Source organism: Felis catus, chromosome B1 (assembly GCF_018350175.1).
Source record: "Felis catus isolate Fca126 chromosome B1, F.catus_Fca126_mat1.0, whole genome shotgun sequence".
Classification (NCBI taxonomy): Eukaryota; Metazoa; Chordata; class Mammalia; order Carnivora; family Felidae; genus Felis; species Felis catus.
In genome coordinates, this window is record NC_058371.1 from 75698261 (window position 1) to 75720482 (window position 22222).

Sequence of the window (22222 nt, forward strand, 5' to 3'; positions counted from 1 at the left end):
TGTTTCCTCTCTAGCCACTTTGTCATAAATGGATGTTGAATTTTGTCAGAGTTTTTTTTTGCATCTACTCAGATTATCATATGATTTTTATCCTTATGTTGTTAATGTGGTGTACCATGTTGGTTGATTTGTGTATGTTGAACCATCCTTGCATCCCTGGAATAAATCACTCTTGATCATGGTGTATGATCCTTTTCACATACTTTTTAATTCAATTTGTTAACATTTTGTTGAGGATTTTTGCATCTGTTGTTGATCATGAATATTGACATGTTATTTTATTTTTTTAATTTTTTTTTGGTAGTGTCCTTGGTTTTGTTATCAAGGCAATGCCAGCCTTGTACAATGAATTTGGAAGTGTTCCTTCCTCTTCAATTTCTTTAACAATTGTTTGAGAAGTATAGGTTAACTCTTTTAAAAATGTTTGGTAGAATTTGCCTGGGAAGCTGTCTAGGCCTGGACTTTCGTTTGTTGAGAAATTTTTATTACTGATTCAATTTCATTATTGGTAATTGGTCTGTTCAGATTTTCTATATCTTCCTGATTCAGTTTTGGAAGATTATATGTTTCTAGGAATTTATTCATTTCTTCTAGATTGTTCAGTTTGTTGGCATACAAGTTTTCACAGTTGTCTCTTACAATCTTTAGTATTTCTCTAGTATCAGTTGTAACTTCTCTTTCATTTCCTATTTTATTTGGAACCTCTTTTTTTTCTCAATGAGTCTGACTGAAGGTTTGCCAATTTGGCTTATCTTTTCAGAGAAATAGCTCTTGGTTTCATTTATCTTTTCTATTTTTCTTGTTTTGTTTTTTGGTGTCTATTCATTTCCACTCTGATCTTTATTATTTCCTTGCTTCTACTAAGCTTGGGCTTTGCTTGTTCTTTTTCTAGATCCTTTAGGTGTAAGGTTAGTTTGAAACTTTTCTTGTTTCTTGACGTGGGCCTGGATTGCTGTAAACTCCCCTCTTACGACATTTGTGCTGTATTCCATAGATTTTGGAATGTATGTTTCCATTTTCATTTGCCTCAAGGTATTTTTATTATTGCATCTTTTATTTCTTTGTTGACCCATTGGCTGTTCAGTAGCATGTTGTTTAGCCTCCATGTTTCTGTGTTTTCCAGTTTTTTTTCCTTGAAATCAGTATCCTTGAAATACAGTCATGGTCAGAAAAGATGTTTGATACGATTTCAGTTCTCTTAAATTTATCAAGACTTGTTTTGTGGCCTCACATGTGATCTGTCCTGTAGAGTGTTCCATGTGCACTTGAAGAAAATATGTATTCTGCTGTTTTGGGGTGGTAGGCGTCCATCTGGTCTATTGTGTGATTTAAGGCTACTGTTTCCTTATTGACTTTCTGTCTGGGTGATCTTTCCATTGCTGTAAGTGAGGTGTTACAGTTCCTTACTATTATTGTACAGTTGACCCCTGAACAACACAGGTTTGAACTATGTGGGTCCACTTACACACAGGTTTTTTTTCAACATATATTAGAAAGTTTTTATTTTGTAAATATAATTTTTTTCACAATGTCTTTATTTTTGCTGTATACATATAACAGTGTTTTGTATAAGACAGTATTAATATAGGTACTGACATGATACTTGTAAATGTACATTAACTTATGGTATTGATAAGTACAGTAATATATTTCTCTTATGATTTTCTTAATAACATTTTCTTCTCTCTAGTTTATTGTAAATATATCTAACATACAAAATATAATACTTTATAATATAAAAGTATATAATATATCTAACATACAAAATGTGTTAACAACCGTTTATGTTTTCAGTAAGGCTTCTGGTTTACAGTAAGCTGTTAGTACTTAAGGTTTGTGGAGTCGAGAGTTATATGTGGTTTTTGACTGCACAGGTGATCAGCACCCTTAAGCTCTGTGTTGTTCAAGAGCCTGATGTATTACTGTTAATTACTCCCTTTGTGTTAATATTTGCTTTGTATATTCAGGTGCTCCTGTATTGGGTGCAAAGATACTATAATTGTTTTCTCATCTTGTTGGATTGATCCCTTTACCATTATGTAGTGCCCTTCTTTGTCTTGTTATGGTCTTTGTTTTCAAATCTATTTTGTCTGATATAATCATTGGTACCCCAGCTTTCTTTTGCCATTTACATAGAATGTCTTTTTCCATCCCTTCACTTTCAATCTTTGTGTGTCTTTATGTCTGAAATGAGTCTTTTGTAAGGTAGCAAATGTGGGTCCTGGGTTTGGGGGGGGGTGTTGATGTTTTGTTTTGTTTTTTTAATTCATTCAGCCACCTGATGTTCTTTGAATGGAACATTTAATTCATTTACATTTAAAGTAATTATTGGTAGGTGTGTACTTATTGCCATTTTATTAGTTGCTGGTTGTTTTTGTAGTTCTTTTCTATTCCTTTCTTCTTCTCTTGTTCTCTTCCCTTGTGGTTTGATGACTTTTAGTGTTATGTTTGAATTTCTTTTTCTTTTTATTGTGTGTGCCTATTACAGGTTTTGGTTTACGGTTACCATGAGGTTCATAATATAATACCCTACGTATATGGCAGTCTGTTTTAAGTTAATGGTCACCTAAGTTCAAATACATTCTACAAGCACTATGGTTTTCCTCCCCTTTCCATTGTTTTGATGTCATATTTTCAGTCTTTTTGTATATTGCTTAACTAATTTTTATAGATTAGCTGATTTTACTTTTGTCTTTTAACCTTCATACTACCTTTACTGTATGTCTGCTTTTATCAGAGATTTTTTCCTTTCACAGTTCTCTTATAGTTGTGGCCTTTCCTTTTTTGTTTCCAAAAGCCCCTGTAACATTTCTTCTAAAGCTGGTTTAGTGGTGATGAACTCCTTTAGCTTTTGTTTCTCAGAAACTCTCTCTCCTTAATTCCAAATGAGAACCTTGCCAGGTAGATTTGTGGTTGTAGGTTTTTTCCTTTCAGCACTTTGAATATATCATGCCACTCCCTCCTGGCCTACCAGATTTCTGTGGAAAAATCAGCTAATGGTCTTACGGGGTTTCCCTTGTCCATAACTAGGTGCTTTCCTTTTGCTGCTTTTAAGATTTTTTTTTTCCTTTTGCTGCTCATCTCAGGGGACTTCCACTACCCTGTCTTCCAGATGCCGATTCATATTTGCTCTCGATTCCTTCTACTGTATTTTTCATTTCAGTTATTGTATTCAGCTCTCATTGGCTCTTTTTCATATTTTCTCTTTGTTGGAGTTCTCACTGTATTCATTTTTCTCCCAAGTTTGGTAAGCATCTTTATGGCTGTGACCTTGAACTATTTATCAGGTAGATTGCTGACCTCCATTCTGTTTAGTTCTTTTTTTGAGGTTTGTCTTGTTCTTTTGTTTGGAACATATTCCTCGGTCTCCTCGTTTTGCCCGACTCTCTGTATTTGTTTCTATGTACTAAGCAGATCAGCGACATTGCCCAGTCTTGAGGAATGATCTTATGTAGAAGGTATGTGCTGATCCCGACTACTCCCCAGGGGTGGTGCACAGGAGCTGCTTGGAGGGGCACCTCAGGGGAACATCTGGGTGGGTTGAGCAGTGCTTGCAGGGTAGATGGAGAGTATCAGAGATGGTGCCCACCAGTGCTTCCATTGCACGAGAAAGTTCCCACAAATCCATGCACCTCTGGCACATACCCTAAGGGTAGTCAATAAATCTCCTCCTTATATGGCCCAAGCACTTTTCTTTTTTTCCTTTCTTTTCTTTTTTTTTTAACCTTTGTTTATTTTTGAGAGAGAAAGAGAGAATGCAAGCAGGGAAGGGGCAGAAAGAGGGAGACACAGAATCCAAAGCAGGCTCTAGGCTCTGAGCTGTCAGCACAGAGCCCGAACTCACAGGCTTGAACTCATGAACCGCGATATCATGACCTGAGCCAAAGTCGGACTCTCAACCTACTGAGCCACCTGGGCGCCCCAGCCTGGCACTTTTCAAACGGCTGCCCCTGAGCTGGGTGTCAGAGTGAGTTTGTACTCCAACCTTTTAAGAGCAGAACCTCATTTCCTGTAACCCTTGTGCTCTCCCGGAGCTAAACCCTGCTGATTTTTAAAGGCACACGTTACTGGGGGGCTCATCTTCCCAGTACAGGTCCCCGGGGCAGCAGTGCCTGACGAGCCTGAATCCTAAACTCCTCGGGGGGGACCTCTGCATTGATTTCCCTCCTACTTGTGGACTGCCACGCCAGGCGTGTGGGTCCTGACTAGACCACGTCTCTGCCCCTCCTGCCCACCTCACTTTAGGTCTTTAGTTGTGGAAGAGCTGTTCTGCTAGTCTTCAGGTTGTCCTCAGAGACGATTGTTCTGGATGTAGTTGTAGTTTTGGTGTGTCCCTGGGAGGAGACAAATTCAGGATCTTCTTACTCCGCCATTTTCATCCTATCCCCCCAACATGTATTTACTCATATAATTAGAAACAATGTTTTGCAGTTTAAGAAATTTAAGAAATTTCTAATCTAAGAAGTAGATGAGAGAAATTCTTCAGACTTGCTTTTCTGCCTTACACATTGTTCCGTTATCCCTATGCTGCTGATGCTCCACTAAGAAGTTTGTTGAAGGCAGGGAAAGTTCTTATCTGTTTTTGAGCCCTTCTCCCTCAATGCCTCACCCATTTTCTGGCTGAAAAAATAGTTGAAAAGTTGGTTGGACGCATATATAGTCCGTGTTTTTCTAAGAGCAGGGACAGGTTTTCTCTAAGCAGCCAGGCCTGTGTAGCAGTAGCCAGAGGGGTGCCCTGCGGGGGGGGGGGGGGCTTCTAGGAAGACCCACCAAAGACACCGCTCAGCCATAGTCACCATGAGTATTCTGATAGCTGAGCGGATGGTGCACGGACTGTTGTAGCCACGGTAAATATTTGTGGTTTGTCTTTGTCCAGACTGGGGAAACCTTTGAGCCCTGCAGAGATACAAAGCATCTTCCCCTTCATTTGCTTTGCCCTGTGTGCTAATTATTGACGAGCTCTGTATTTCTGGGAGGAATGGCTCCTGGCTGGCCTGTCCTGAGCCCGAATGTTCATAAGGAACATCCAGTGCTCAGTACTGACTCCTGGCAGAGGTGAAGGAGGTGCCGCAGGAGACACTAGAAAAACAAGAGGAAGGAGGAAAACTACCCTAGGAAATGCTTTCTTTAAAAATGTAGTCCTTTCTTCCCCAACTTTGATAAGCTTGGGGATTTGTTGCTGTTATTTATTTTTTAGGTAGAAAAATACACCATTAACTATTCATTATCGTAGCCAGATTTGGGTCTAGCTCCACCAGTAGGGGATAAACGTGGCATGGCAGAGGCCCCTGTGGATTATGATTTATGTTTTTAGTTATTTTCCCTTTTGTAACTTATTATAGGGCCACTTTCTTGCCCCCCGGAAATCATAATTCCCAGCAGGCTGAGCTTTCTGGACTTCATCTCAGTGCAGTGGTTACATCCCTCAGCCTGTGCTGCCCCTGCCTTCAACAGAATAGCACCTCAACTAATTTACGCAGTGGGCGTGAAGCAGAGCTGGCCCTGGCCCTCTGACTCTTGGCGGCAGGGGCCCTGTGAGTCCTCAGCTCCCAGCTCCTCCCAGCCTCTCCCGGCCATGTGGTTTGAGTCCATGAGTGGGAAGGGCCCACTGTCCCCCCGTCTCAGGCTCTGTTCTGTGGGAACACCTCAGCCTGGGTAGACTGTCCAGGTGCTTCAGGAGAGACGGAATTCCCAAAGGGCAGGCCCGCACATCTGGGAATTCACTGAATCTGCTCTACCTCAGCTCCGCTTGTCCTGGCCGCGGCAGGTGGAGCAGGTCCTCACTTCTCCGTCCCTCTCTCCCTCCTCTGGCCCGTAGGTGTTTGAGGAATTGTGGAGGAGTAAAGGGAAGACTCCATCACAGATTGTTTCAGAAAGGAAGCTTGAACTGATGCAGGATGAAGAGGCACTGGAACGGGTGTGCCACGCCGTGATGGAGGGGCATCCTCAAGTGGTAATTAATGGTCACCACAGGGTGGAGAGGGTCTACTCTCCTGGTCAGGCCAGGACAGGGCCAGCCTGAGGACTCGGCCAGGAGCCTCTCCACTGCTCCCTTTCACCGCCCAGAGGCACTTCCTAATTAGGGCCGGCCCAGCTTGCCCAGCAGTTCCCTAAAACACTATCTGTTTTTAGCTAAGGTCAAGAGCTGAAATTTGGTGAATATTAGAAAAATACCACATTTCCTAGAAGGAAAATCCACCCCTGGAGTTTCATCTCATGCAGTTCAGTTTACGGGGGTGTTTATTGGGCTCACCGGATCCAAGTTTTGACCTCCCAGCACGGCACCCTCTCCCAGGGCGGGCACTTTTGAGTCTGTTACCACTCACTCTGCTTTATAAGGAGACCGCTCACTAACAAGCCAGCAGGCATGACTGCAGAAAGGGAAGAAAGATGGGCAAACACTTTAGCTCCATGCCTAAAAGAGGTGGGAAGAAAGGCAGAAAGGGAAATTACTTGTAAATTATGGAGAAAATCCTTGACAGGAGCATAGCTGAAAACCAAGTCATTCTGTGTTCTGAGCACAGAACAAAATATAAAAGCGAAAATGAGTGCCATCCCTTCCTCCCCAAGTCTAATCATACTGTCTAGAGATTTTTTAGTGGGTAAAAAATTGCTAGCATCTCTTTCAGAATAATACCCACCCACCCATCGGCTTGCCGGGGACACTAACAGCTCTGAAAAGAGCTCTCGATAAGGAAAATGAGCTTGCGCTGGGTCCAGCAATCTCCGTCTTCTGCCTCATCTGTAGTGACTGATAAAGACACACTTTCAGTTTTGGACTCGTCCTGCGGCACTGAGTACAGATGCCCACAGACGTTATTACCCATCAAGATGCCGCAGAGCCGGAGCTCGGGGCGGGTGGCCCTGACAGTCAGTGGCTACTTGATAGGAAGCTGGCGCCTCCTTCTTTTGTTGTCCCCATCCTGCCCACCACAGTGCACTCCCCAACCCCCGTGCTCCGGGACAGCTGCCATTTTTCGGATTTGTCTTCTGACAAACACGTGTCCTTGGCAGGCAGTGGGGGAGAAGGAAAGCCAGGCATCTCCGTGCCTGCTAACCACAGGAGGATTAGAGAAGGACCTCACTCTGACTAGACTAGATCGTTCATCTAGGGTTACTCACCCCAAGACTGAGAAGCTCTGTGTCACTGGGGCACCCAGGAGAGCACCCTCGTTCCTGCACTCCAGCTCCCTTGCTGTGGACAGTCCCTCGTCATGCACACAGCCCTCTCCTTGTCCGCTTTAATCAGAGAGCACAGTGGCAGACATCCCTGTGATGGGAGCCTAGAAACCTCCTCAGAAGTTCACACCTCCCCCCTTTCCTTTTCTCACTTTATATCTAATCCTAACAGGAAAACAAAAGAAATGAAGTTTAAGTGCCAGCAAACATAAACCTTAATTTAGCATTTTTAAGTATGCATATCATTATTTTCTCCTCTAAAACAGTTTCTATCTATCTTTAAAGGTAATGGACATGAAGAGGGGAAACCCCAGAGCCATAAACAAACTGATTGGGTTGGTACGAAAAGTAACTCACAACCGAGCAGATCCTACGGTGATAAAGGAGATCCTGGAGAAGCAGTTGTCGTCATGAGATGTTCTGGGTCCGTCTCTGCCTGAGGGACAGCAGAGCGGCCATGACTGAGAACCTGAGCCCGTGAAACCTGACATCCAGGGGCTCAACCTGCTGGCGCCTCCCAGTCTCTAGCCCCAGCTAGAGCTGTAGGCCACCCAGGGCCAGACCCGACTCTGCCCTGGGGTGCTACCTGCACAGACCAGCAGCGACAGCCCCGTTTGCCTCGTTGACGTGGAAGTGGTTCCAGGATGGCCGCAGTGGTGCTGAAGGAATAGCACGTTCCAGGCCTTAGTAATTCTAAACTAAGTGAAACACACGGTTTCAAGTGCTGTCACTGTTCTAAGTAAACTTCCCATCCCGCACTTCTTTAACAAGTATTTCTGAGTAAGTTCCAAAAGCCAGGCACTGCTCTAGGTGCCAGGCATGAGCAGTGGTCAAGAGGGACCATGGTCTGGATGCAGTGTTTTAGACCTGAAAGTAGATGAGTGGAGATGAAAACCACAACAGGACAGACATGCCAAACACACTTTTGTCTAGACAGGCCCTGCGGGGCTGGGAAGGAGGGCATTAGTCTCACTAGCCCGCACTCATCCACGGAGTAAAAGTGACATTGCCCACCTGCTCAGCTCCCCAGGGATTGCCGGGAGGTCTGAGAGTAAATGAAACATTATTTGTAATAAACAAAAAAAAAAAAGTTTTCAAATAAATTTAATGAACAAAATATATACTGAAATATCACATGAAAAATTAACTTACATGTCAAAGACTGTGCAGCTGACAAGGATCCCCGCCCACCCCACCCCACCCTCAAGCCGAAAAAAGATTAAAACAAAAAATGTAACATTAAATTGATTTGTTTTCCCTGGAAAGAATAAGATTATAAACTAGTACATCAAAATCTTGACCTTTAGCAGTAATTGTGGTGCAGTTAGTTAACAACCTCTCCGTGAAGGCTGGGTCGCCTTCACCCCTGTTCTCGTGACAGTAATGCGGCTTCTGTGTAACGCACCGGAGCACCCCTGTGTGCGCCGCGTGCCTTTGTTACCTCTGACTCATGGTGCTCAAAGACCACTTTCACAAATGCTGTCTTGTAACGTGTCAAACCGTGGCATAAGAGAACAGGCTCTTCGGAGGCTCTGGTTTTACACTGGCTTCTCCAGCGTACCAGGAAGAGTCCAAGCGTTGCCGTCATGAACGGTGGCAGCTGGGGAACCAGAGAGAAGCAGACCGTCCCCATCGCCAGGGTGACCGTGAGTGGTGCCCCAGGTGCTGGCAGTTGCTCAGGACTTCCCTAAGCATCCCCCTTACCCAGCCAAAAGAGCAGGGACAGAAAGGAAACCAGACAAGCAAGAAGAGGTAAGGTTTTTAAAAAATTGTGACAGAATGGCTCAGAATTGTGCGAGAATGTGTCACCTCACGCAGCAACCACGTGCCTGCTCCGCGTGCATTCTGTTCCAGCACTGACGACCTACTGGACCTAGAAGTAGAATATTCTCTTTTCTAGAGAGAGAGGCTGAGTCCAACTTCTCTCTGCACTTTGCAAGTCTGAATTACAAATGGGGCAGGACAGCCTGAGCCTGGATTCTGGCAGGATGGTTTTCTCAGGAATAATACGGTTCAGTTTTGTCTTAAAAACTCCCATTTTCACCAAAGGTCTGGCTTCTGGGTAATCAAACGTTACAAAAGATGATACTGGAGGATCTTCCCAGACCCTTTTAAATCAAGGCCTTGCTAAAATGGGTGATGGGGGTGGGGAGGCAGCCAGATGAAGACAAATCACCAAAATTATGTCCAGTGTAGACTGTATTATGGACTGATCATTTCCAGAGAAAAATGCCATCGAGACACCTGACCTTTTTAGTGCTGTCTACCTCTGACAATTGCCCGTGGTCTTGAATGCCCACTTCTGAAATCCCGAGAATTAGTTATAACTGCTAATAGAAAAAATCAAAACACAGCTCAGATTACCTTACTCGGAACCTGACTATATATTCAAAAGACCTATTTGCATAACAGAGTCAGAAACTCACAAAGTATGGCTCTACTCATAAACAGGTCTCAAGTACAGTTTTAAATAGATCTTTGCATGAGTGAGAATTTAGTCTGGTTCGTTGCTGTTCCAACGAAAATCTCATGAAGATGTGTGAGTTGGTGTCATGTGAAGCCATTGCCATCTGTCTTTGGAATCCACACACCTGTAGGCTGGGAGGGAAATGTGCTGGAAAACTGGCTCATCCCCAGGATGGCATGAACCAACTGGACCTGGTCATGCCCAAACCATGTGTTCTGTTGGTTGGTTGGCTGGCTGGTTCTGGCAGAAAGGAAGCTCAGCCTCAACACTTAGCATGGTACCTGGCACAGAGTAACTTTAGCGAATGCTGATTAAGTTTATAAAACCAAATTAGTGGACAGCCTTTTAGAATGAGAGGCTGGTGCTGCCAACAAGTAGGCTTTGAATTCTGGACATGAGTCTAGGAAGGAGCTTCTTGACTCTGTCCAGGCATATGCACCAAGGTGAACTTCTGTTCCTGTCTCTTAAAGTATACATGCCTCAGAAAAAAAGAAGCTAATCATTATAACAAGTTTAGCATGTTTTAGCTGAGCTTATACACACACACACACACACACACACGCCTCTCTTTTCTAATTATTGCTTATCTGCAAGAAGGCTATGAAATTTTTGAAAGTACACACCCTCCTGAAGCTTTGAGTTAGTTGATTCAATACACAGCTTATGGGAATAACCCACAATTCATACTGTGTTTTTCATTTCTACTGAATTTGCTTCATTTCAAGGACTCTACCGAGTGTTGCGGGGGCAAAACACTAAGTCTATCTCAAAGGTCATGTTATTTACCCATTACCAAAAGCAGCGTGGAAATGGCCATGCTTCTCTGGTAGATTTCAGACAAATGTATTCATGGATTATTTGAACACGGATGACCCTAAATTGAAAGATGGCTAGAATGTGATTGAAATCCTCTCTCCTTGCCTCCCTTAATCAAATAATTTAGCAAAAAGCATTTAAGATCAACACTAAATTCCCCCTTAAAATATCTCCAGGCCAAAAAGGGGCCTTGTTACAAGCCTTCTGCAGACTCGTCCCAATAAAAAGTCCGTAGACACACTCAGAAGCACAGACTTCTGCAGCCTCAGCTCCATGAAATTTATAATCTGGCCTGAGAGCTTCCATCACCCTTGTCAGGTTCTGAAATGACATAGTAAATCTAAGCTCCCCAGAAGATGCCTGAAATACATATCGAATGCATACTGACAGAGCTTATTGGCAGTCTTGTAACCGGTGTGGCTGACAATGAGTTAGGTTTACTCTCATGTCATAAGACAGGAACAAAATTCACAATGACCCAATGGGATGGGAAGGGTCAGTCCTAGCCAAAATCATCATCTGTCTTCAGATCCAAAGTGCAGAGCCAAAGAACTGAAGACTTACGCCACCCCCGCCCCCAACCCTGTCCCTGTCTTCTTCCCCATAGAACGTCACCAAAAACCTTTCATGAAAGCCCTGTTTATCCAGTTAACGAGCTGCCAGGATAATCTGTCCTCCAGAACAAGTAATGGCCTAATAAATGCCTGAGCGTGGGGAAGATTTACTGAGGCAAAATTATCCCGAAAACAATTCTTAGTCTTCTGAGAGCTCTTCCTAAAGCATTAGGTTTATGATGGTCATTCAAAAAGGAAAAAAGTCCACTCCATTTTCTTACAATGTTTCCTCAATGATGTGATTTAAGGGTGGAGTACACACTGGTCTGACAGTGTTCTAAGCTGTGATTTGATGGAGAATTAGTGCCGCGTGATTTACAGAATGATGGCTGAAGCGAGAGGGGCCTGAGAATATCTTCTCAATGACTTAAAGCTGGTGTGGCCTCAGCCCCCAGAGGACCGCTGCCTCCAGGAAAAGCCAACACTGCAGAGCTGGCTGAGCTTCGCAGCAAGCCACAAATTACACTGGTCTGGGCCAGTGGCTTGAAGTAGCACGTGCAGTAATAGCTGTCCTGCAATAAAGCGTTTCATAAAAATGGCAAGCTTGACAGCCACTTCCGTAAACACAGGACTGGTAATGAGCAATTAAACTGAACTGCCTTTAAATGAGAGCCGTAGCTGATGCTGCATATCCTTAACCTCACGCCAGTGACACAGCCCACCCCAGCCAGGGCAGCGCTTCCCTCACGAACCTAGACACGCCCGATCCCGATTCCGAATGAGCGGTGCTTCCACGGCGCAGAACCTCCAACCAGATCCGGACGTCAACCCACATGACCGTGGCATCCCAGCCGATTCAGAGACCATTTTCCACCCTGAGTACCACTGGCTGCCCAAACTGAACAGGCAACCCAAATATTCTCGTATCCTGTTTCTGGAGTCTATTTGTAAGAGGATGCTCTCCCCATAATTCCAAAGCTCTGTGAGGTCTTTCTTAATGGACTGAAAACCAACAATTACGTATGACCTAAATCAAAGGCACTTGCTGAGCAAAAGGTACTCCCGAGGACCCAAAAAAGAACTGAATGCATCCTCCCTACATGTGACAGAGACCTCAGTTCCAAGCCATCAATACGTCAAAGTATTTTCCAAGCCAGTACTGGGTAAAGAGGGGAAAATTCCAGAATTCCTTTAAATACTGAGGAAAGGAAGTTATCTATTAATAAAGGAAATCACATCTCTTTAATTGGTTACTCTGGCACCCCCCCCCTTTCATGGCTGGGAAATTGTTTATACCCCAAAAGCTGTACGTTAGCCTAAATTCACCTGGAATTTGTTTATAATTTTTAAAATTTAGTTGGTCGTTTCTAAAGATCTATTTTAAATATCCCAGTGCACACATATACTTTGAATCATAAAATTCACTCCATCTGGAACTTTACCTCAGACCCTGCATTGGGAATTGAAAGGCATGTGTGATGTTCCAGGAATCCTCAAGTTGTTTTCACTGCCCAGGACCATCAGGCTAGACACAGGGACTCCGGTCTCAGGCCTGCAGCCAAGGGTTTGTGCCCACTGTGCCTGCCAACAGGTAGCACAGCATCTGAGTGGGAGCCTGTCGTATGGAGCAGGGACCACACTCTCGGACCACATTTTAAAGCACGCCAAATATCTTTACAAATTTTCCCTACGTTACAAAAAAGAATTTCTGCAGGCCCCACTGACTACTTTATGATTTTTACCATGATTTTTTCCCACCAAGGAATTACCATTGTCACCCACCTACAGTACAGTATCTCCAGATCTTTGAATGATCAAAGTTCATTCCTCCAACCCCCCCTCTCCCCCCTCCCCCACCATATTTGCTTTTCTCTTATTTATAGCCTCAGGACTCTGCTGTTTTTCCTCTGGTATGTCCACACTATTGCCACAACCATCCTTACCTAAGCTACCTGGCTGTTTCACTCCACCGTGTGGATTTTCCAGTTCTCTATAATGCATTTCCAAGCCAGATTTCTGATTTCATTTTGAAAACCCCTGAACACAATACTGTGGAGGAGGCCTATAATGGATGCAGAAAGATGAACCAGTTTCCAATTCCAAATAGGGTTATCATGTGAGTTTGCTACCGGCACCCCACCACGGGAGCTAATTTTACTGTCTCCCACCCCCGACACTGATCATTTCTGCCCTCCTTTAAGGTAAGTCTAGTTCAGTACCTATTTTTAAAAATGCTAAGAGGCACAAAAGCAATCTCTTTCCAAAAGGGTACCCTCTACACAGGGGACTACAATGGTCTATAATAAAGCAATATGGACTGAAGAATCAACACCATCACCAGATAATGGAGAGAAGTGTAAATCAAGCCAAAAAGCCAATGAATACACTTTCCAGGTATGACTGCAGCATTTTCTGTACCTGTTCAGTCCAAACTGGGAGGCAAATACTTGTCCAAAACGAAGCTAGAGGATAATAAATTACAGCTTACATTCCATCTTCCTGTTCCTCTTTCTTAATCTACCTTGAGCCACCTTCTTTTCCAGTGGAGACCTGGGGGTTTGCGAATACAAGGCTGTGCCAGGAAGCCAGGCCAGTCCGCTGGGCCTCATACATTCCTGCAGCTGTACCACAGGGGGGCAAGCCATTTTCCAAGACAGACAAATGTGAAGTCAGAAACATACAATAGGTCGACATCTTTGGTTTCTTGCTTAGACTTAGAAACACTGTGAGGCTGGCCGCTGAGAGCCTCCTTGCCCAGGCCAGGTCTCCTGGGGTCCACATTCCATGGGCTGGCTAGCTCTCAATACAAAGCTGCTTCAAGAACCATGAAACACTGAAGGGCAGCCTCTGCTCTGCAAGGTCTCAGATGGGATTCTTCCCTCCACTGCCCTCCTCTGCTACGGGCCTGATTAAAATCATACCAGTCCTCCTGAGGCACAACCGCCAGACCTGTGGCTGCCCCCAGGGCTCAGCAGCGATGCCCACGAAGAAAACAAGAACTGGGAAGAACCGGGACTTCCCATTTCCCCCCAGACAGGGAGGCCCACCCTTGTTATGTGCTCCTCCCCTGCTCAAAATAGAGGGGAGTGGAACTGAATGTCCACAAATATCAGCTGTTCATGGTCTCGTTTTTTAGCAGACAGTTATTGTGTGTGTTTCTCCCTCTTTGGTGGTTTAAGGAGACCGGTGGCGCTAAGTATAATTATGCCTGGAGCAGGCTGCAAAGCAGCACAGAGGCACTAATACATCGTGTGGGGGCCTTCTAATGAACCCCATTACTCAGAAGGCAGCATTTCTGTGTGTAGTGAGTCACCAGCAGGCACTTGGCTTCGCGGGGCTTCCTGTGACCCGTCTGCATTTACATTCCAGGTCCCAAAGTGTACAGTGCTTGTTTCTCTACAAAGTGCAACATATTAGAAAAAGCAAACAGGATCTAAAATAATTGCCAATGTTTTTATAGATTTCATTTAGTTCACCTTTATCCTTTCCCCTGCCCCATACTCCTCCCTACCCCCCCAAAACCCACTGTGAAATAGCTTCACAAAATCTTTTATAAAACACAAAACAATGATACCCGAGTATATGATACCCCACTTTCTCCACCAGATCAAACTTCTAAAAACCAATGTAACGGTTTGCCTATGTAGATTTCATTTTGCGCAAATCTTACTAAAATAAAACTATTTCCAGTGTTTAGGAAGTGATACACTGATTAAAGAAAGCTCTCAAGCAACAAGAAAATTTCCCTGCATTCCAAATTATCCACAACGACATCTGACTTCCCAGGCAAACAGCTGAAACCAATGGATTTGCCTGCAACATAAGGCAACACATGTTGGGCAGAGTGCAAATCTTGGAAGTAAGATGCAAAGGGACACATGATACATGCTTGTGTGATAGAGGAAAGCGGGGCCCCATCTTTATTCTTCCCTTTTAGAAAAGGGAAACCAAAATACAGAAGGCAACAGGAACAGATGTTCATTCATGTGCTATTTGAAGAGCTGAGCCTTCTAACCCGGGGTACTTCCAGAAATCATGGAACCCCAGTATTTGCTTGGTGTGATCTAAGCTCTAAGCTGCAAGATAAGTGACTCAAAGGGATGGGAGAATACCAAAAAATTGAGGAGTAAAAAAGAAAAGAAAACCTGCCCAAGGAGTTACCAGCTTATGAGACTTACATTCTAGAGGAGGTGGAAAGACCCGGCTAGAGAAAGAGGAGGTACACAGAAAATTTCCCTCCCCAAAAATCAAGTATTGTCAGGAAATATCAAAGTAGAAATTTTTGTAAGCAGCTTTGCATTTAACATTCAGTCAAGACGCTAAAACCTTAAAAACAAGAAACCTCTATTAAAAAAAAAAAAACAAAAAACTAACAACAGGAGTCCTCAAAGTCACCCAGGATCTTGTAGCACAGAATGGAGTGTTCCTGGGCCAAGGCAGCCAGTTCCTTCAGGAACTCTGGGAAGAGGGCAGCGGCCAGCATGGTGTTCCTCACCGGCAGGGGCAGGCTTGGGGGCACCCCAGCCACCTTGGCTCTGTTTGTCAGGAAGGGCTGAAGCACTCTTGGGGGACCATCCAAAAGGTTCTTGCCAATTCCTGTCCTGGAAGCATCCTGAATGGGATCTGAAAGCAGAAAGAAAACTGTCAGGGCGACCCTCCACAGGCCTTTATGTCCACCCTCTTAAGTATGTGTGTTTGAGGGGAGGGGGCTGGTGGACTGTCTAGTCGTGGGTTCAGTTCCTAGAACCGAAGTCCGAAGACACAGCCCTTGAACATGTACCTTCTCCGCCCCGTGGCGCACACACACACACACGTGGCTGGGTTGCTGTCCAGCAGATAACCTCCAGCACCAGGTATGTGATGGCGAGAGTTTTATCCCAAATCCTGTGTAAGGAACTTCGTGCAGCAATTGTGGCAACCCTCCATGCCCAGGACATGGTGAAAGGAAAAAATGAAAAAGGTGTCTCCTGCCACTGCATCCTACCAAGTGAAGACTTAACTCACCACATGTTATCTGGGGACGTCCAGAGGCTCCACCTGCTCTCCTGGTGTTGGGGGAACCATCCTACCTTTACCAATTAAAGCAGAGCTGCAGGAGGCAAGCTGGGCTAACCAAGCCACTCCTTGCTCTCTGTAGCTCCGGCCTCAAGGGCTCCCTGAGGACCCCCAGCTCCTGGCTGGGATCTCCAGCCTTTTTTGAAGAACAGAATGGAAGAAGCCTTTTAAAGGTTGGAAATAACAGAGAGGAAGCTGGGTGCTAGGAAGACCGACCAGATTGGGAACTTCCCACCACCATGGGCATCTAGTGGCAGCAAGTGGCTTAGAAGCCTCCATCTAAGAAGGGTTTTCAGGGGTTTCAATCTCAGCTTCAGTAACACGGGTCCAGGATGAGATGAGCCCAAACTTGAACATATTCAAATGATTTGCATTTCCACATCAAATCAGTTTTACTAATTAAAATGGTTCAACTTTCCCCACTATTTAATTCTTAAATATCTCCAGCCTTCATATATTTATAGGAATTATTTATGCGTCCGTCTGCCCCTACTCAAATAGGCTCACTACTCTTTATAAATCATTATATTCAAGTTCTTCATTATTTTGGCTGCTTTTTAGAATTCAGTCCCATTTTTCAACACTTCTCAGAGTGTCGCTTAACTACAGTACTAAAAATTCTTGACATTTATAGTACTTTCCACATCTCACTACTATAGTCTTTAGTGTGAAAAAAAAAATCCTCTGCTTTACTGCTTTAAATATCTTTTAGATTAGAGTTTATCACACTTCATTCCATGAAGAACTGGAAAAGTTGTAGAGGATCTGTCTGCTGCCACCTTTCAGCAGAAACACACAACATGTCCGGACAAGAAAGTGAGGACAAAAGTGTTGAGATCACTGAGGTCCATGGCCAGCCTTGAAGACCACCCCCTGGGACCCTCACAGGAGTCCTCCAGCACCACAGCTCTTCAAAGGGTCCAGCAAAACTCACAAAGGAAGCTGGCCTGGCTACGAGTGAGGAATGGGACACCCATAGGCAGTAATCCCAGGCCAAGACCTGCACTATCCATGGAATTCTCTTCCCCATATCTCTGCTCCTCTAGATCTCACTAGCCTCAAGAGACCCCAGTGCAGTGGTTAAGAAGAGCACACACTCTGCCACTTAGTGGCTGAGTGACATCAGGGAGGTTGCTTCGCCTCTCTGTACTTTAATGTCCTCATGTGTCAAAAGCTCACAGAGTTGTAAGGATTAAGTGAGTCAATAGGAAACTCAACCCCCAGAACACAAATAATCCAATTAAATATGGGCAAAAGACCTGAATAATGAGACCACAATGAAATCTCACTTTGCAACTGTCTGCATGGCTAAAATCAGAAACAAGAAATGACAGGTGTTGGCGAGGGTGTGGAGAAAAAGGAACCCTATTGCACTGTTTGGTGGGAATGCAAAGTGGTGCAGCTACTGTGTAAAACAGTATGGAGGTTCCTCAATAAAATTAAAAATAGAATTATCGTATGATCCAGTAATTCTACTTCTGGGTATTTACCCAAAAAGAACAAAAACACTAATTTGAAAGACCTATGCAGCCCTCTGCTGCATCATTATTTACAAGAGCCAAGATACAGAAGTAACCTAAATGTCCATCAATGGATGAGTGGATAAGAAGATATAGTACATATATAATGGAATATTACTCAGCCATAAAAAAGAACGATCTCTTGCCTTTTGCAAAACGTGGACGAACCTGGAGAGTATTCTGCTAAGTGAAATAAGTCAGACAGAAAAAGACAAATGCCGTATGATTTCACTTACATGTGAAATTTAAGAAACAACACAAATGAACAAAGAAAAACAAAAAAAAAAAAAGACTCTTAAATATAGAGAACAAACTGATGGTCACCAGAGGAGGGATAGGTAGGGAGACGGGTGAAACAGATGAAGAGGATTAAGAGGTATAAACTTCTAGTTATAAGACGAAAAGTAAAGCAGAGGGAATACAGTCAATAACACTGTAATGATGTTGTTTGGTGACAGGTGGTGACTACACTTACCGTGATGAGCACTGAGTAATGCATAGAATTGTTGAATCAATGTTGTACACTGAAAACTAATATTGTATGTTAATTATACCTCAATAAATCAACAAACAAGAGGTAAAAAAAAAAAAAAAAAAAAAGAGCCACTAGGCATAATGTACACAGGGACCTCTTGATGGGTCATCCATCATATCATCAGCAATTCAGCTGCCACTGACTTCACAGACTTCCTGTTTCCTGCCCCAGATGTCGTTCCCTGCTCTAGCCTCCCACCCCATTTTATTAACCAGCAAAGGCCAATGTGGCCCTTTAACCTTGTATTGTTTGTTTTTCCTCCTCTATCAGACCTTGAGTTTTCTGAGAGCTGAGCCCCTAGGCGATGTGTCCTTCACAACACCCAACCCACTTCGTTATTCATAGCAGAAGCTAATAAACATTCGCTGAATGAACGAATGAGGGAAGGAACTGACCAACACCAGCTCTTCCCTACAACTGATCTCCCTGGATGGTTCATTTTCCTCATCTCCATCTTTCTCTTTCAAATTCACTCCTCCTTCCTCCCAAAAAAGGGTTTTTGTGGTTCATTATTCTAGCTTCATCCATGAATTCAAAAAGTGTCATGACTTTAAAAAAGTGTCATCACCAAGGCTCATTTACCCACTTGAATCCAAGAATCAAAATTGTCTTCACTAATAAGGCAGCAGCAGGAGCGTGCCCAGTGAGGGAGACCTAAGATTTGCAGGGAAACCCTCCCAGCAGGCTGTGCTGTTAGCACGGGAGTGGCCTCTCAGAGTGTCACAAAGCTCCATCAAGCTCTCAGTTCAAAAGCAAGGAGAACCAAGTTATGGTTCCTACCTGGCAACTAGCTTATCATATAATGTCTCTGTTTCCTTTTCTGTAAAATGGAAATACCACCCACCTGACCTCCCTCCCTCCCAGAACTCATGATCAGTGAAAGGACTCTGAAGATAACTAAATACAAGCAAATACAACCTCTGTGGTTTGGAAAGTATTTGAGGGGAAGTGGCTGATCCCAGCGATCAACAGTCTCAAGGATGACAAAGTGACAGCTGGCATAGGAAGTCTGTCCCTATTTGAAGCCATTAGTGAGGAGGCTCGTTTTTTTGTTTTATTTTTTTTTAATGTTCTAATTTATATTTGAGAGGGAGAGAAAGTGCAAATGGGGGAGGGGCAGAAAGAGAGGAAGATATAGAATCCGAAGAAGGATCCAGGCTCTGAGCTGTCAGCACAGAGCCCAACACAGGGCTCGACCCACAAACTGTGAGATCATGACCTGGGCCAAAGTCAGACACTTAATGGCTGAGCCACCCAGGCACCCCTTTGGCTCATTTTTTACAGGGCTGTCAGGAGGCCAAGGGAGTAGAGCACCTGCATGATGGGGGAACTCGCTGCAGGCACCCGAGTTCCACCCATCATCAGAGGACTCAGCAAGCACGCACAAGCACCTAATGAAAAAGGCAGGGAAGAAGAGAAGTATAAATAAATGTCAGAATCGGGAGTGGTTTTCTGAAATGCCGCCCTGGGTCTGAAAAGCTGCAACAGAGGGTTTTCAAGACTAATACTGGCAAGATTTAAAAGTCAGGTGAGAAATCTGTTACAAGCTCCTCCCACCCACCACGTCCACAGTGCTAGACAAAGTACACAGCTCACAAACATGGAAAACCCCAGTGTCTGGCCCATTACCATGATGCTCGAGCTCCTGGATTCAACTCATTTAGAGGCAATCGCATCACACTCAATGCTTTGGTGGTCAGCTTTGTGCAAGGGGACAGACACCTTTCTCATTCTGTGAGAAAGTTTAGAGACTTTTTAAGTTGAGAGGAGGGTGTCACTTTGCCAATATGAAAGAAGTTGGAAAGTTTACCTGAACAATTCTGTTAAAGGAAAAGTCTTCTTCCCCAGAGAACCTTCTCACAAGTCAAAGCCCCCTGAACATTACAGACCTTAGAAAGCATCAATTATGGCTCATTTGACAACTGTATGTGGTGAGAACAAGTTCCCCTGGGCACATACCTGGCATCCACAGCCAAGAAACAGTCTGAAGCCAGGACATAGCACAAGGTGTGAGTGGTCCCCGCCACTCCCCACCCCACCACCCCTCACCTGGAGTCTGTGGGTCAAGGAAAGCCTAGGAAGCCAGTCAGCGTCTGTGCCCTGGGCTCCACACACTGGGCAAGACAGGCTCAGGCACCTGAGCCTCATGACCCTGGCGGACTACTCCAGGCACCTAATTTCTGCTGCCTTATACGAAAATGAAGCCAGTAGTATCCTTCTCGCCCACTGCACCGTGCTATCTGAAAACAAGATTGCCTCGGAAAGCACGTTACAAATTGAAAACTACAAATGAAGACCAAGCATGGAGTGTAATGTAAGAAGAGGCATGCCACCTTCCATCTACAGATTGTAAAAATGCCCACAATTCTTCTAGCCCTTGCCATGGAGAGGTGGAAGTTTGGCTCCATTCTTGAACCTGGGCCGGCCCCATGACTTGCGTTGCTCAACAGAATGTAGCAGAATTGACCTTGTTTGGGCCCCGAGACAGAGCCTCAAAAGATTTTGTACAATCCTGCTCTCGTTCTTGCAAACCTACAGCTGTGATGTTGACGAGCCGGGGTGAACCCTCTGGATGATGAGTAATACAGACCCCCACGACCCCCATCACCCCAGCCGGAAACCACCCATATGAGTGAGGCCATCCCAGACATCCAGCCACCCGCTGACGGCCACACATAAGCAAGTCCAGCCAAAATCAGCCGAGGCTGGCCCAGATCAGAAAACCCGGCAACCACACAGACTTGTGAGCACTCATAAATGACTTTCTCTTAAACCACTGAGTTGCTGCAGTGGTTTGTTACTGAACAAAAGCTAATGCTCACAGGGTGAGCTACAGAGGTGTGCTCCGGGTTCAGGAGGAACACAACTAACAGACCAGTAGTCCAGGAGCTAGGAGAGGCCACGCGGGCCCACAGCCCACCTTTCCACAGAGATGTGGGGGCTATTCCCCCTCCGTGAATGGCCCGGCCCAGCCTGGACTACTCTTCTCTAGGGCCAAAGCTTGGAGCCTGCCCCCTCATCTCCCAGTGGCACAGGCCCACCTGTCTTTCAAAGTCTGCCTTGCTGTGCCCTGAAGGCTCTTCACAGTCAGAGCTCTACAGCCAAAAGGACTTGAGATAGAAAACAAATTCTTCATTTAAAAGTCAAGGAACAGGAGGCTCAGTGAGGCCCAGTGACCAAGAGGAAACAGCTACACAGAGACAAGGTCAAGCCATCAGAGTTCTGGGATCTTTTCAGCTCCCTTCTCCCAGTCCAAATGAATAGTTTTTACCTTACAGAGCCCTAAAGCACATTTATTTGGGGCCTGAGAGTCTCTGAAAACATAATAAAGAGAACAGATGCCCTCCTCAGGGCAGGACTGGCCAAAAAATGGTTCAGGGTGTGCACATAATGCCTCTTTCTGGCCCACACACGCCAAGTTATTTATTTTAGCCAAGCAACAACACGCAGCACTCCTCCCTGACCACTGTCGGGGAGGCAAGCAAATGTCCTACTAAGCCCTCCCAGCCGGGAGCAGGCCAGGTGCAAGCAGGGGAGACTTTTCTTTAGGTTTCAGAACGCGAAGAGGCGGCTCTCCCCTGTTGGGGAAAATGATGATGTATTTAGATGCTTTTAAGGCCCAGGAGCCAGCACAGCATCTGTGAGGCCAAGTCAGGAGGCTGGGGAAACGGAAGAACAGTTGGAGGAGAGACACAGAGGAGACACCTGACTTACCTTTGGTTAGTGACTCAGGGGTCATGTCAGACATGTCCACTCGGAAGAGCAGGTATTGCTGGGCTTGTATGAGGAGCCCCGGGAAGTCTCTCTCCACAGAAGCAAACTGCTCAATCTTGTTTTTCACAGACGCAAGGACCTGTCAAAAGCGACATTAATGATGTTAACGCTTCACAATGGAATCCCACCCTCAGTTATCGATACATCTTTCTGGTACAGCCCTCGCTGCCGGAACTTTCATGATATCAGGCATTTGCTTGTTTTTAACTGCCTGGGTGTTCTTGGTAGGGCGCCCTCGAAACATCAAGCTAAATGAAGCTTTGCAGTTTGTCTAGAATAATCCACACAACTGGTGTCATAGGACGGGGAAGGAGAGCAAATG

General features: G+C 44.8%; 2 protein-coding genes across 10 annotated transcripts in view; one reads left to right on the forward strand and one right to left on the reverse strand.

Annotated features, from left to right (window-relative positions):
* GATB (glutamyl-tRNA amidotransferase subunit B) overlaps positions 1-13510 on the forward strand; it is an 89804-nt gene extending 76294 nt beyond the window's left edge. For 3 of the 4 annotated variants that reach the window (XM_019828860.3, XM_006930822.5, XM_003984942.6), the window contains 2 exons: positions 5819-5953; positions 7465-13510. In XM_019828860.3, the coding sequence (XP_019684419.2) occupies positions 5819-5953; positions 7465-7593 (264 nt within the window). In that variant the 3' untranslated portion in view covers positions 7594-13510. The remainder of the gene's footprint in view (positions 1-5818; positions 5954-7464) is intronic. The other variant, XM_019828861.3, reaches the window with a different exon arrangement.
* Positions 13511-14898: 1388 nt separating this feature from the next.
* FHIP1A (FHF complex subunit HOOK interacting protein 1A) overlaps positions 14899-22222 on the reverse strand; it is a 276539-nt gene continuing 269215 nt past the window's right edge. For all 6 annotated transcript variants that reach the window (XM_045055776.1, XM_045055775.1, XM_045055774.1 and 3 more), the window contains 2 exons: positions 21841-21979; positions 14899-15639 (listed from right to left, as the gene is read on the reverse strand). In XM_045055776.1, the coding sequence (XP_044911711.1) occupies positions 15386-15639; positions 21841-21979 (393 nt within the window). In that variant the 3' untranslated portion in view covers positions 14899-15385. The remainder of the gene's footprint in view (positions 15640-21840; positions 21980-22222) is intronic.